Here is a 15,838-nt window from a genome sequence, read left to right on the forward strand (position 1 = left end):
CCCTTCCAGCTTTGATGTTCAACAAGTCACAAGACAATATGAAAACTATGGAAATGGCAGCAACTTTGGGACAAAGCAAAGAAAAACTACTCCACCAAAGCCAGTAAGAGATGATCAGCCATCTAGATGGTGGGCACAGACTCAGGTCTGGGACCCCCTCGCTAGATCATTGGGCATCCATCATCAATACGGAACCAGGAGTCATCCATTCTGCTTCCTCCCTTTGCTGGGGATTAGGGGCGGCAGAAGTGGGAGTGAGAAGAGAAGAGGCTGTGAGTGCTCATGTCATGGGTCTGAGTCAAAGCTGTTCCGCTCTGAGCAGCATAAGAAGTCATCATCCCAGGGACAGCTGGGTGCCTCAACAGTTAAATGTCCGCCTTTGACTCCGGGTGTGATCCTGGAGTCCTGGGATCCAGTCCCACATCGGGTTCCCTGCATGGAGCCTGCTTCTCCCTCTGCCTGTGTCTCTGCCTTCTCTTTGTGTCTCTCATGAATAAATAAATAAAATCCTAAAAAAAAAAAAAGTCATCATCCCACCTTGGCCTCCACCAGGTTGGACTCAAAGGTCAGAGACATCCGAACGATGGATTGAATGTCAGCCTTGCACTGATTCTCACAAAAGAAAGGGCTGGAAATCCATGGGGGAATGCAAACCATATTGCAAGAGGAATGTTTGGGAGTGCTGTTTTAGAAACACTAAGATTGGGGCACCTGGGTGGCTCAGTTGGTTAAGCATTTGCCTTCGGCTCAGGTCACAATCTCAGGGTCCTGGGATGGAGCCCCACATCCGGCTCCCATTCATCAGGGAGTCTGCTTCTCCTTCTCCCTCTGCCTGCCACTCCCCCTGCTTGTGCTGTCTCCTCCTCTCTGTCAAATAAATAAAATAAACACTAAAATGTCCTCTTAGATCCCTGGTGTGTTTATAGGGGCTACTGGGCCTGCCTAAATTTCTAAACAGCAGTGCCTTCCTGGCTACAGAAAGATCACCCTGTCTCAGAGTTAACATATGACACAGTATTTATTTTCTAAAACCATCCATCGTTCCATTGATTCCAGGTCCCCTCCTCCCAGCGTGTCTCCATAACCCAGCTCTGGCCTTACATGATTTCCTCCACATCCTGGCTAGTAAGTCAGTTGGAAAGTCAGAGAACAGAGGAGCCAGTGGAGCCAAGTCTGCCCTCCTGTGCCTCAGCAGCAGCTCTGGATCAACTTGGTGAATCCAGGAACCACCTATCCTTCCCTTGGCAGATGCAGACTCCCTGTTGACAAGGAGTTCCCTGCAAACAGACCAGCAAGAGGGAGGCTGTGGGAGAACTCAGCCCCAGGGACAAGCAGACCCACTCTCAAATCACAGATCTGTTACTGACCGCTGTCTGACTGCGGGCTAGAAAATGATGTCCTCTCTCTGACCGTCAGTTTCTTCATCTGTAAAATGGGAACAACAATAACCTCTAGCCCAAAGACTGACCGTGAGGATAAACGAAATAAGGCAAAGAAGAACACCTTCCTAGTTACATAATTCTACTGCTGCTGTTGAAATTATTATGATTTTTGCTCGACTGGTGTCATGGCAGTTAGAACTACAGGCAGTGGCTGTGATGTTCATGGCATAGAAAGCAGGCCCTCTCTGACTCCACGCCTATTGGGTTTTCTTCTTCATGCCAAGCCCCGGCAGCCCTGCTACCCCGTGGGGAGTGCTTGGGACCCCTAACCCCTAGACTTACCTTCCTCTTGTTGGTGGGATTGACGTAGAGGTAACTGAGGACAGTCTTCAAACCTACTTTGTCATTTAGCTTTTCATAGGTGGTGCCATAATCCGTTGATCTGCAGGTGAGAGAGAAAGAAAGGGAGAGGTTGTTTTACCAAATGGGGGATTGTGTTCAAAGGGCAGCCAAGCTCTCCTTCAACTTGCACTTTTGTTCCCAAATCACAGGAGTGATTCAGAGATAAAAGGCCCCATTAATTCTGGAAGAGCAATTAGACTAGTGCATCTGCTTACTATCTAAACTCACTCCCCTTTGCTTCCAACCTTTCTCAGAGACCTACTTTCCCACCCTCTGTGAGGCTGTCTGTGGACATTGCTGCTGCGGACTGCCTGCTCCGAGTTCAGCCCAGGGTCCTCGGCGTGCTGCTGTGGAGGGACATGAGTCCTGGCCCGGAGCTGGGTGAGAGGCCAGACTGTGGCCAGACTGTCTCCTGAGGTCACCGGAGTCCAGTCAACCTTATGCCCCTTCCACTGAGCCCCAGGTTCAAGGACCTCGAGGTGGAAGGATGTCCCACCTGCAGAAGCTTAGAGGGTCCAGCGGCCTCACTGGGCTGCAGTGGGTAGAGGGTATCATGCTTTCCAGAGAGGCAATGGTGTGTCAGGGTCAAAAGCCAGTGCTGTGGAATTATCGCCAATAGTCCATCATTCCAATTACCCTGCTGGCTACTTCCTTGTCCTTTGGGCCTAATTTCCAGGGCTCTGACCGTATACCAAAACCACAAATCACGACTCAGAGAACAAAGGCAGGTCAAGCCATAGGCTCCTTCCTCTTCAACCGGCCTCCCCATGGCGGAGGAAGGAGAGCGGGTGGCAAACAAGGAGATCTCAGGAGCCAGCCTCGCTGCCATGCTTTGTGCCTCACTCCCCAACTCCACTCCATATGTACCTCACTCCCTCTTAAAACCACTGGTATCATCAGCTCTGTACCCCATCTTTCCCTCACTGCCTTCTTTGGCTAGATCACAAAACTTCTAAAACCCAGGCTTTAGAGAATCCCAACTCAGTTTTGTTTCCCTGTGGTCACCTGACCTCACGTGTGCCTGCATTTTGCCTCAAATCTCAGTTCCAGACTCTGGCTGGGTGCCTCTCCTAGTAACTGCCTGCTCCTTCCTTTTACCCTCCTCTCCAGAATCTGCTCCTTCCCTGGTGCACAGCTTAGTTTGATGAGCATAGTCACCAGGGCTGGTAATGTGTGATGACCTTTAAGAATTATCCGCACTTCATCTCATTGAGAAAATTCAATGTCCCCACACTCAGCTGAGCTATCCCTCCTCACCTCTGTTAAGGCTTCACTAGCCCTCTTCCCAGTCCCCATCATCCCTTCTCTGCCCTAGAACAAGCTTCCCACCCACTGCACCCCCAAGGCACACTGTGCATGCCTCCTTCTAGCTCTATGATATTGTCATGAGTTCTGTTTCTCCAGCACAACCTCAGCTCCCAAAGGACAAGGAACCTCAGAGAACACTACGGTGAGACAGAAGAATGTGACCTTTGAGCATAGCAAAATCTCTATTTCACTGCTAGATCCTCAGCTCTCTGGCTGCATGACCACACGCAGGTTATTTAACCTGCTACAGCCTCAGGTTTCTCAGCTGAAAAAAATTAGGGAGATTTCATCTCACCAGGCATTTGTAAGGATGCAAAAATAAATAAAAATAAAAGGGTATTCACTTCTCCTTTCCCCCAAATGTACAAAACCAGGCTTTACACATAATACACACAGAGCATGTTTACTGAATAAACAAACATCAGCATTTCAAGCCCCTCCCTGGGCTACTGGCTCCCACATGGTCAGTGACTGTAAGAACTGTTAAAATCAGCCACCCCCCTAAAATTGACTTCTTATCTTCTGTCTCCTGTCTACCTTTAAGCACAGGGAATCACTCCCAATCTTTCTTGTTGCCTTTATCTCTCAAACCCAGCTCAGTCTCCAAGTCTTAATGATTCTATCTTCTAAATAACTTGGACCTGTGGTCTTTCCATCTTCACTCCAACGCTGTGGTTCATGCATCATTATTTTTGCAATAGTCTCCCAACTGGATACTCTTCTTCCAGTTTTCTCCCCCCTCCCACCATCCTCCATGCTGTCATCAGGCTATATTTCAACCTCCAGGTCTGTCCACCTCATCCTGCATAGTAATCACCCGCAGTCCATGCACAATGAGGACGTAGTTTCCAAGCTTAGTCTTGGCAAACCTGGCTTCGGTCTTCCTTACTAGACTCCTTTCCAGCTACCTGCTCCCTGCCCCTTTCTCTCCAGCCTCACCAAACTTTCTGGAATGTCTTGCATTTTCACTGCCTTTCATTTCTATACATATCATTACCTATGCCTAAACTATCCCTATCCTAGTTCTTTTGCTTGGGATATTTCTCTGCAATCTTCAGCACCACCAATATCACCCTCCACCCAGCTTCCCCACTGGGAAATTAATCATGATTTCCTTTGCGTTCCCATACCACCTCAGATATGTTTCTCTCTTAGCGTGTATCCTATTGTTTTAGTCAAACTATTTTTTTTTCCAGAGATCTCTTCCTTGACTGTAACGCTGTAAGGGCAAGAGCTGTTTCTAATAACAGCCCCAATGTCTGGTGCAAAGCAAGTGCTGAATGCATTGGTTTGTGTATTCTTCACTTTGCTTTGTCTTCATTTGCAAGAATGAAAGAGTGGCCATCCATGATCTTGGTTGGTCAAGTTTTTTACCAACTCCTAATGTCTAGTGGCCATTCAACACATAGCCACACCTAGAAAACACACTGCATACAGTTGGATGCTGGTACAACTGGAAAGGTTTAATCTGGTGCCAGGCAAAGATCTGTGGATCACTAGCAGAAGCATCAAGATTAAGTGACCAATCACCCCAAGATCCTATCCTCTCCAGGGCAGGGAAGGAAACACCCTAATCTCTAGAGGCAGTCAGTTGCATACTTCTATTAGTACAAATGAAACACTGTATAGGATGAATCACTTCTTGGTTCTGCACTCTTGAAGGCATAAAGACAGCATGGTGTGGAAGAAGGACACTGATCCTTGAGTCTGGAAATCGAGGTTCTACAAGTGACTCTCAAACATATGCAAAGTGCTACCGTGGACAAGCCAATTCCTACACGTGTTTAAAGAAAAAAAAATTCTCTGACACCTGTTAAAATGGTAAGGGAGACTTCATTCAGGACAATGGTAATACGTCTAGAGGGCACTGCAATGGGGCTTTGCAGTAGGAGAGAGACTGGGCTCAACTCTGAATACAACAAAAAGCAAGAACTTTATAGCCAAAGAGAAGAGTGGGGGTCAGTGGATGGAGCATTACCAGAGGGTAGAATAATTCTTTTATAAACTGACCTGACAGGATTCCTACTGAAGGCAGGCCAGGGGATCATGACCTAGGGCACGGTAGGAGATGAGGAGATCAGTCATATATTGAGGGTGGGGGCTTCTGGCTAAACTGACTTAGCAGGATTCTTGGTAAAAGTGGGCTTTTGAGGACTCACCCAAAGGCAGAGCCTACTTGACAAAGAGCTCAGAGGGTCCTGACTAGAGTCTGGCCAAGAAGAGAGTCTGTCAAGCCCTATTCCACCATCAACAAAAGAGGTTGAACTCCCAAAATCATAAGGCCCCATCTGAACCTTAAATATCTTTATGCCACCAACACGGAGCTAAGCTGTGTTCTAACCAGTGCATTTTCTCCACTCTATACATAGCAAACATCTTTTATAAAGAACTGAATTCTCAGGGCTCCCCGTGTGGCTGATGTCTCAACAAACTTCCTTCCAGAATCCAAATAAACGTCATCAAAGCTAGTATGCTTAGCATCACACATAGTCTCTCTCTCTCTGCAGGCTGCACCACAGTTTCAGAGTGACTCTGCGCTTCTCTTGGAGGGGCTGCTTCTCCCAGAGTAGGGACTTCCCAACAGAAGATCCCCCACCTGTTAGCTTCCTCTGCTTATTCAGCCTCACTGAAAAGGCCTAACTCGTTGAAGACACCTCAGGGAACCAGGTCTCTGTCCTTTCCAGCATAGATGCTTCACACCACACTGACCACGGAGCTCTGGGGAACCCCTTTGCCTGAGGTGACAGGCAGCTTGCAAAGAGGCCTCAGCCCCAGTGCCAAAGATTGCTGCACTTGCAGAATTCATTTTTATAGGAAAGTGGATCATCCTCCACCTTGTCGCTCCAGACATCTGTCAGTGGGGTCACTTGGAAGAAATAGGCTCCTTTATCCTATTTCTTTTTTTAAAAAATTATTTATTAATTTATTTATTTATTTATTTATTTATTTATTTATTTATTTATTTATGAGAGAGAGAGCACAAGAATGAGCGGGGGGCGGAGCAGAGGGAGAAGTAGAGTCACTGCTGAGCAGAGAGTCTGACTGCTGAGCAGGGAGTCCGATGCAAGGGCTCGATTCCCAGGACCCTGAAATCATGACCTGACCTGAAGGCAGTGCTTAACCAACTAAGTCACCTAGGCCCTGTTCTTTTTCCTATTTCAAAGCTAACCTCTAAAAGGTTGACACTAGGGTCCCAACACTGAAACATCCAGAAAGCCAGAAACATCACACATGTGCATCGAGCACCTGCCATGAGCCTGGCACTACGCCAGTAACCATTCTGAATCATTCCAAATACACAATGAACCTGGAAGGCAACACATGAGAGGGGCAAGGGCTTTGGGCTTCTGTGCCCTGGATCAGCTTACCCAAGTCCATCAGGCTATTCTACTACATCCTCCTGCTCTTTCTTCCTGTCTTTTTAATGAATCATTTCCAGCACACAGAAAATACAATGAGATGCCAATCATGTGACCACTACTAGATTTAACAAGTATCTGTGTCCATAAACAACATATAGCCATTTGGAGTTTTCATGTTTACATAAGCCTTATATAGGACATTATCCTGCAGCTTGCTTATTTTGCTCAATATTCAAGTTTGCTGATTTATCCATGTTGACACACCTAGCCATAATTCATCCTTTTTTTTTTTTAAAAAAAAAGGTTAATTTATTTATTTATTTGAGAGAATGAGAATGCACATGTGAGTGAGGGAAGGAGTAGAAAGAAAGGAAGAAAAAGAATCCTAAGCAGACTCCACACTGAGCTCAGAGCCCGAAACAGGGCTCCATTCCAGGACCCTGAGATTAGGACCTGAGCCAAAATCAAGAGTCAGATGCTTAACCAACTGAGCCACCGAGGAGCCCCAAATTCACCCAGTTTTAAATACTGTAGAGCATTATAGCTTGTGAATAAGCCATTGTCTATCCATTCAACCACTAATAAAATTTTGATTTTTTTTCTTTTAAAATTTGCAACAGTAAGTAATGTTTCAATGAACATTCTTATATGTGGCTTCTGACGTATTTATGAAAAGAAGTTTTTCAGGGGAGACATCCTGATATGCAATTAGCGCTTCAAACTCCATGCATATCTTCTACTTTTCTTTTTCTCCAAGAAGGCTAAAGATACTCCCTGTAGATACCCCCTGACTCTCCAGCTCCAGCAACAAGCCTTTCTTTAGTCCCAGAGCCTAAGTCCATTGCTTTTGACTAGTCTCATCCCAACTATCTTCGATTCCAGAGCATCAGTTAGTATCTAGGGCCCTGAATCCTCGCCCCACTAATGCTAACCCAGGTTTTCCCATTTGCACCACTATGGGTGCAAATGCTCCATGGCTCCATGGCTCCCTCACCTGACCAGGGACCTGCTTGTTGTCTAGCTGGGCCTCCCAGCTGCCAAGCACTCATGCTACTCCCCAGGTACCCAGTGCTCACTGGCAGGCTGGATGCCTTCCACCTTCAACTTCAGAGATTTAGTTGGGTCTAGGCCCGGACCTGACTCCTAGTGAGTCCCGTGACCACTGGGGGCTCTTGGCCTATCCTGATGGTCCTTCACAAGAGCTCTGTGTGGGCCAGCACGTTCTAGGAGAACACTCCAATCTCATCTGCCATAACCTTGGTTGTTCACCAGGGCCACCTTCTCCATGACAACTTCCAGAGCTGAGTTGAGAATACGAAATCCTTTTATCCACGCAGCAAGCTCCTGCTCCTCTAGTGAGCTTCTGGGGGAGAGGCTGGTGGCAACAAGCATATGGGCTGCTATTTTAAAAGTAAAAGAACAGAAAAGAAAAACTTTCAGCCAACGCAGCCAAGTCAGCTTCCCAGTAGAGCCGAGCTTCAACTCAACACCCCCGTCCCAGTGCCACGTTCCTGCCAGAGGTGAGAGGACTCTGGAAGGCACGCTGCCAGTTCTCATCGGCCCACCAGATGTTCGGGATCCGGCGGGCACACCGCTTCCCTTATGCAGCAGCCGCCTTCCTCTGGTTTACCAGCCCGCTCCTTGGCCCTCTCCTCCTGCCCTCCACAACCCCTGCCCCGGATTCCACAGAGCAAAGCTGCAAGGGGACCACAAGTCCTTCACTCCTGGATTCGCTTATCAGCCTCTCCTCTCCTCCAGGACTCCTTTCTCTGTGAGGTCATCTAAATTCAGCCATCACAGGCTTGATTGTTCCATTTCCTGTAAGCAAGTTTATTTTCTTTTATTTCTGCATGAACACACATCTGTTACCTATTGTGGCACCTACTGTGTGCCAGTCACTAGGCTTTGCCTCCCCTTTCAGACACTTGTGAGTCACTCCAGCTCAGGTTAGCAAACTTTTTTTCTATAAAAGGGCCAGAGCAAATATTGTTTCCCTGATCTTGGTCACAACCACTCGGCTCTGCCCTTCGGCTCTAGAACAGCCACACACAGTGTGTGTCCATGCGTGGATGTGGATGTGTCCTAATACAACTGATTTTACAAAAGCAGGTGGTACGTAAATTGGCAGCCCCTGCACCAGACGATCAGCCCGTACTATCTCCACCACCTGACTTTTCCCCTCCTTCTGTCTCTGAGACAACTTCCCAAGATTCCTGCCAGGGTGGCTTATGCCTCAACTCACCCTTCCAGGTGTGGCTGCCACATGGTGTCAAAATGGCTGCCTGAGCCCCACATTCACAGTCAGCCCCAGCCCCATCGAACCTCCCATTTCCCACTCTCCCAATGAGCTGATGGCTGGCAACTGTCCAGACTTCCCCTTTTTTCTGACTCTCAGCTCTCCTCCTACTGATTACATCGTGGGGACTTCTTACAACTTCAGCCCACGCCCTCCTCTGCGTTTGTATCAATGGCACCTTGGAGTTCCCTATTTATTCTATGAATGGACAAATTTTCTTTTCAGTACCATTAAAAGATCCTTAAAAGAGAAATAACAAATGAAATGTCTTTAGAAACTCTGAAAGTGCAGAGCTCAGTTCTAAGTGGAGAAAACAAAGAAGATGGGATCTGGGCAACGACGAGGAGGCACGTTGCTGGAAGAAATAGCTGTGCGAGCGGTCTGCTCTCTAAGCCTCAGCTCAGACCAAAGGGTAGTGGCTGTTTCGATGAAGAGGTATGAGATAACTACTCTAGGATCTGATAAAAGCCTTTGTTCCATAAATGCTTATGATTGTCATTTTTATGAATGTACCAGATTGTATTTTCCTCAAGGCCAATCGCCTTGTTTTCTCTTCCTTGATTTATACTCTTTACACTAACAGGGGGTAAGGCATATGAACACCCAATAAATCATTAAAGAATCTTTGGCCACTGTTTCAATTGGTACCATGAAAGTACAATATGGCCCAGCTGCCTGGAAAATCAGAAGACAGAACCAAGCTTCAAAGTGGCATGCCTTGGGGAAGCACCCACCAGCCATTCCCCCGGAGTATGTTCCATTGAACTACACTGAGGATAGTCAACAATCAAAACCCACAGGCAATTAGGGGCTCTGGTGTGTGGTAAACCACAGACCATTCTAGGGCCAGGGTCAGGAGTTTCCACAAAACAGCTCCAGGCCAGTGGCTGCCCAGAGAGTCTTTATAACTGAAATGGGAAAATCAGTGATGCTCCCTTCTGGCCTGTTCCACTTCTCATCTTAGGGCCAGTGCTCCAAGCCACATTAATCTGTACCTTTGTAACGGCAGGAGCCCAGCCTGATCACAAATAACTAGCCATATAACTAATTTCAGACCTCAAGCCAAAAGCAAGTCATTTAAATAGCTTCATTCTCCAAGTGAGTATTGGTACCATCCTCTGTTTTGAAAAGCCACAGTAAGGCTGATGCCAAGGCAGAAGTTCACAAAGGTCTCAGTGACCTCTTTGTGTCATCTGACTCCTCAGCTGCATTATCTAGTCTCACAGAGAGAGGCACAATGACACAGAATAATTAATTCATCTTTATGTCCTCCTGCCCCAGCTATTTGAATGAGAGCCACCACTGGGCTTCAAATACAGAAAATTGGGGGTTAGCTGACCCTGAAGACCAGATCATGGAGGATTCATGGTTTATATCAGATAACACGGAGATCCAACAGCAGCACCATCCCAGCACAGGTCAAGGAGGAAAGGTGGACAGCATAGAGTTGGCCAAACATTCAGATCCTTGTTCTTTCTCACTGTGTGAGCACTTTGATTTTCCCTGAAGAGCCTCGGTTCAGACAATAAGGTTGCTGGGTTGTTATTCTGAGGATTCTAAGGGACAGTCTCAATCCTATCAGCCAACACATCTGTTTGTGTCATACAGCAAGGAGAGGAAAGAAGCCCTCCAGAGAAAAGAAAAAGCATGAGGGGACCCCCCACAAAGGTGTGACACCCCATAATTCAATGAATCTTTGTTCATGTGACCATAAGGAAAGCAGAAAGCCTCAATAAGATACAGTGTGTTTTACACACACACAGACATGCACACACATACGTATACTATATAACAACATTAAAGAATAAGGTATATCTGAAAGTTATTGATCTAGAAAAGTCTCTAACATATATCACTACATGCAAAGGGCTACTGAATAATAACATATTAAATACACAAAGAGGACACCCAGATGAAATAAAATATCTCCATTAAATTTATGAGTATGTACACAGTGCATTTAAAAATTTTTACAGCAGGGGCACCTGAGTGGCTCAGTGGTTGAGCTTCTGCCTTTGGCTCATGTTATAATCCCGGGGTCCTGGGATCAAGTCCTGCATCAAGCTCCCCCACAGGGAGCCTGCTTCTCCCTCTGCCTGTGTCTCTGCCTCTCTCTGTGTGTCTCTCATGAATAAATAAATAAAATCTTTTAAAATATTTTTAAAAAAATTAAAATAAATAAAAATTTCAGAGCAAAACACAAATAACTGGTAATAGAAGTTAACACTGGGTACAAGATTGGGGTGGAGGCACTGGCTACCAGGACTTGAGTCTTTTTGTAATGCTGCAATGTTTTAAAATAAAAATGTATCCATGTATCACTCATATAGGTAAAAATAACTGCAATAAAGGGATTCGTTACCGAGCGGTCACAATGTAGATAGTAAATTGACACATCTGTAGAGGAACCCTATTATAGATAATCATTTGCATTCAAAAAGACCAGCCAACACAATCGTAAGAGGATTCATTTCAGAGTCAAGCAGATTTGGTTTCAAATCCAGCCTGTGGAACCTCAGGCTAATTACATAAGTCTCGTGTTTCCTATCCACTCAATAAGAATATAAATATTGCCTTCATAGGATTACTGTGAAGCTTAAATAGCCCTAATATCACAGAGCTCACTTCACTGTCAGTTGTTGGGAGATCCCATGGTAGAACAATAATCACTGGAGGAGAAACTGTCCCATCCATTTCTGGGCAAACAGCAGCTGAGTTATAGTTACACAACCACCAGCGGACAGGCGAACGCCATCCCATTCCCACCAAATCAGCAGTAAGCTACCAAAAGGCACAAGGGAAGACGGAGGGGTTGCTACACATAATCAGAGATATAGCCTCCAGCAGGTGGCCAACACTTGCAAATTAAAGTCTAGGGAAAACAGAATCAACTTTTTTTTTTTTTTTACTAAGTTTTCCTGGGGAAAAAAATAATGAGGCATGAACTAGAAGGTGCTGGACAGTTTGAGCAAGGCATCTCTGTCTGGGGAGTAGATATTTACCATTTCCCTTTAAAATTATATGCAGCCGGTTGGGTCTCTATGACATGCGAGCAATTATGTCTGTTTGTGCACATCCAGAAACCCCCAGGATAGAATGTGTAGCTGCTAATGGAGAAATGTGAACCGATGGAGAGCCTCTGGACCACCCCTAGAGAAGTTCAATTCTGGGTCCCATTCATTTGTAAATCTTTTTCTTCTCAGGGATAAGTGCAATGCCTTGTATGTGGCGGGCACTCGGCGCAGTAATTAGTTACTGTCCATTAACAGAGTGTGCTCCTCCCAGCAGCAGCCAGCCCGGTGAAGCAGAGAGCATGTCCCTTTGCTGTATCCTCCTCCAGGAAGCCTCTCATCTCTCCTGCCTCTGGTTTCCTAGCACTTTGCATCTGTGTCACTCCCGGGGAGCATGGCACCTGCTCTCCAGGGACAGACATCTCTTCTGCTGTTGTTTTATGGCATTATTCAACTTTGTCTGCAGGAGGTTTCTTTCTCCAGACAGAATAGGTTCTCTGAGGTCAAGGAACTACCTTGGATGTCTCCTTTAACCCCTACAGCATGGTGAATAATGCCATGCAGGGTAGATACTCAAAGTGAGCAAATAGGTTCCAGGAACTGAAATAGTCGCATACAGACAGATTCCATTTTCTTCAAAGATTTTATTTATTTATTCATGAGAGACAGAGAGACAGAGGCAGAGACACAGGCAGAGGGAGAAGCAGGCTCCATGCAGGGGAGCCCGACGTGGGACTCGATCTCCGGACTCCAGGATCATGCCCTGGGCCAAAGGCAGATGCTTAACTGATGAGTGACCCAGGCATCCCAACAGATGCCATTTTGACTGTGAAAGTGTCCTGCTGTCAGAGACTATCAACAAAACAGATTGTTCCCTCGCACGGGGCAGGTGCTATCAGTTATTCTGTTGGTCATTCAGGGGAGAAAGAAAACTAAAGTCCTCCTACACCAGACATCTCCACCACAAGAAACAGGAGGAAATTCTCAGATACCAAGGAGTGAATACCAGCTCTTCTAGTTAAGGCTATTGTATCTTAATCACCTCATCTCGTGGGCCCAGAAACCTCTTCCTACTCAAGAATTATACTTGATTGTCATGCTCCCTCCATTGTGCCAGCTGCACAACGTTATTTAAACATTCGCCCTGTTGGGACCTATATTCTACATGCCAAATGCTCAGAAGGAGAGACTAGAGCACCATAGGGTATGAAAAGAAGATCCAGGGTTTTTTTAAGCTTTCCTTTGAAAGTCTCAGTAAAAAGGCAACCCAGCTAGAAGTTGGGTTTATCCTCAAGTCACAGAGTATTCCTTAAACCATCACTGTGGCCCCTTGCAAAATTCCCCCTCCAAGATCTGAGCTAGCACCCCCTACACCCCAGGTGGCATGGACTGACTCAGTAGATTGGTTCCCATAGCCACACATAAAAGAAAGTCACATTCTCTGCTCTTCTTAAAAGATAAATGTACTGAAAATTTATGGTCGAATATAAAATATAGAAAAGGATAATGCACAACACAGACATCAATTAAAGCTACACCATACAGAGAAAATCTCAGTTAACATCTGGTGTGGATTTTCCCTAAATTATGTGGATGCGTACATTTTTAAAAATCAGGGGTCATTCTTTGTGTTTGATGTCCTCCTTTTTCACTTAACATATTTTAATCATTTCCCCTTGTTGTTAAACATTCCTCAAAAATTATTTTAAAAGCTTTATAGCATTCCAACACATAAATGTATCAAAATTTATATTAACTCTCTTCTTGGCCATTTGGTCAGTGTCTAGTCAATTTTTTACATGATATAACTTTAGTGTGTATCCTCGTACATAAATCCTTGTGTGCATCTTTATTTGTTTCCTTAGAATAGATTCATGTAACTGTAATTATTAGTTCAAAGGGTACAAATTATCATTAAGGTTCTTGTTATAAACTGCCCTACAGAAATATTCTGGTCAATCTGCACTTCCACAAGTAAAATATGGGAGTAAGAGCTTCACTGCACATTTGCCAACACTGGGCATTACCATTTTAAATTTTCCAGACGTGCATGTTCTAAGATACCAAAGTCATACGTGTTGACACCAAAGCATTATAAAAATATGAGGCCTTAACTGTGTTTTCAGGCCAGAATATCATGTCTTTAACAGTGGCTCTCACACATTTAGGACTCAGGATTCCTTCATACTTTTAAAAATTATTGAGGACTAGACTCTAAGAAATTTAATTCACACATTATACTAATATGTACTATATTAGAAATTACATCTGATAAAACTTTATACTTAATTCATTTAAAAATAAAAACAATACATCAAAAATACCACACTTCTATGAAAAACAACTAGTTTCCAGAACAAAAACAATTTAATAAGAAAGAGTGGCATCTTACACTTTTTTGCAAAATTCTTTAACATCTGGCTTAATGGAAGACAACTGGATTTTCCTATTTATGTCTGCATTTAATCTGGTAGGGCATCACATATATCATGTAGCTTCTAGGAAACCCCACATCACACTAGTGAGAAAATGAGGATAAATTAGTGGCAAATCATATTTTATTATTACAAAGAGTTTGATGTCATTAATCCCCTGATAGGGTCACAGACATTCCCCAGGGGTTTCAGGGCCTCCCTTGGAGAGCCACTGTCCTATGCCAAATGGCGACAGGGTCCCAAGAGGACTGTACACAAAAAGATCTTTTAAAAAAAACTAAAGCTATGGACTTCTTGAAAATCTCCTCTCAAACATTCTTCTCTTGACCCTTTAAAGTTGAGCTCCAGCCTCCTGCATACAGCTTTCTCTTCTACCCTGCCCTGTGATCTTTCCCTGCTCTGAGTCTCTATTGCTTTTAGATCACTACAGCACTGAATGGCCTATACCCTCAGATTTGCACAGTAACTTGTCCTCATCCAAACTAGAAGCTTCTTGAGGTCACCAATCAAGCCTCTGGCACACAGTTGAGCTCAGTAATTGATTTCTCGGAAGAGTGCCACCCTAGATCACCATGCTGTTTAAGTACCATGTACACAGTGCCTTATGCAAAACACTTTATCTTGGAATATTTCATTCACTTCTCAGGAAGTTCCTTTGACATAGGTTTTTTTTTTTTTTTTTTATCTTTGTCATAAAAGGAGGAGACAGAGACTTAGAGAGGTGAAGGGACTGAGTAAACAAGTGTAACTCGAAAGCAAGGTCAATTGATTCCAAATCCCCTAAGCTCTACACCAGCTCCTGGCTAGTTCCTTAAGCAGTAGTCATGTAGCACATGCTTCACCAAGTGTCATGTGGTAGGGGGTTCACTGACTCAGGTTTTCAAGGCATCTCCAAAGGCGCTGCTGACTAGGAGACATTATGGGTATTGAGGAGGAGAGGGGAGTTAAAATTAGGCTAGAGTACTTGTTCTCCCACTTACTAGAAATATGACACTGCACATTGCCTTATCTTTCTGGATCTCAGTTTCCCCATGTCTAACGTTAGCATAACAACTGCCACCAGGCAGAGTTGTTGGGGACACTCAATATAAAGTGAGAAAACTGCATAAAGTGCAGTGCAGGAGCCAGCTTAGTTCCCTGAAACTCTTCCATTCCTTCCTAAGGCCATCTTTCCACCATTCCCTACTTCCCTTCTCAGAAACAAGAATGACTTCATGAAATGAAAGTAGGTAGTTCCTATAGTCTGAATAATTTATTGAATGGAAAAATATTTTATCCCAAACACCTAGATCTGGGGTTTTTGGAGCACAGAAGCTGTAGGAGCCCAGGCCAAAAGTGTCATTGGAAAGAGAACAGTGGTTTTTACCAAGAGACATTCACTCACTGCCAAGTCACGTGAGGGTCTGCAGGGGTCTTGGCTCTGAAAGCCAGTTGCCATGGCGCACTCCTCTCACCATGTAGACATTTGTCAGGCCCAATGTCCACTCTGAGGCACTGGAAGTCAGCCCCTTTCCTGAGATGGGTTGCTCCCATAGGGGAAGAGATAGTACTCAACTGGGCAAGTTAAGGTTCTGAGAGGAGCCAGCACCCTGATTAGGAACAGAGTGTCTCTCAGCACATTAATAAACACCAGGACTGGCAG

General features: G+C 45.0%; 1 protein-coding gene across 1 annotated transcript in view; it reads right to left on the reverse strand.

The window, feature by feature from the left end:
* The window catches only part of SORCS3 (sortilin related VPS10 domain containing receptor 3), a 587,544-nt gene that overhangs the window by 335,066 nt on the left and 236,640 nt on the right, over positions 1-15,838 (reverse strand). Inside the window, exon 3 of the mRNA XM_041738191.1 lies at positions 1,725-1,824. Within this exon, the coding sequence (XP_041594125.1) occupies positions 1,725-1,824 (100 nt within the window). The remainder of the gene's footprint in view (positions 1-1,724; positions 1,825-15,838) is intronic.

The sequence above is a fragment of the Vulpes lagopus genome, chromosome 2 (genome assembly GCF_018345385.1).
Source record: "Vulpes lagopus strain Blue_001 chromosome 2, ASM1834538v1, whole genome shotgun sequence".
In the NCBI taxonomy this organism is placed as follows: domain Eukaryota; kingdom Metazoa; phylum Chordata; class Mammalia; order Carnivora; family Canidae; genus Vulpes; species Vulpes lagopus.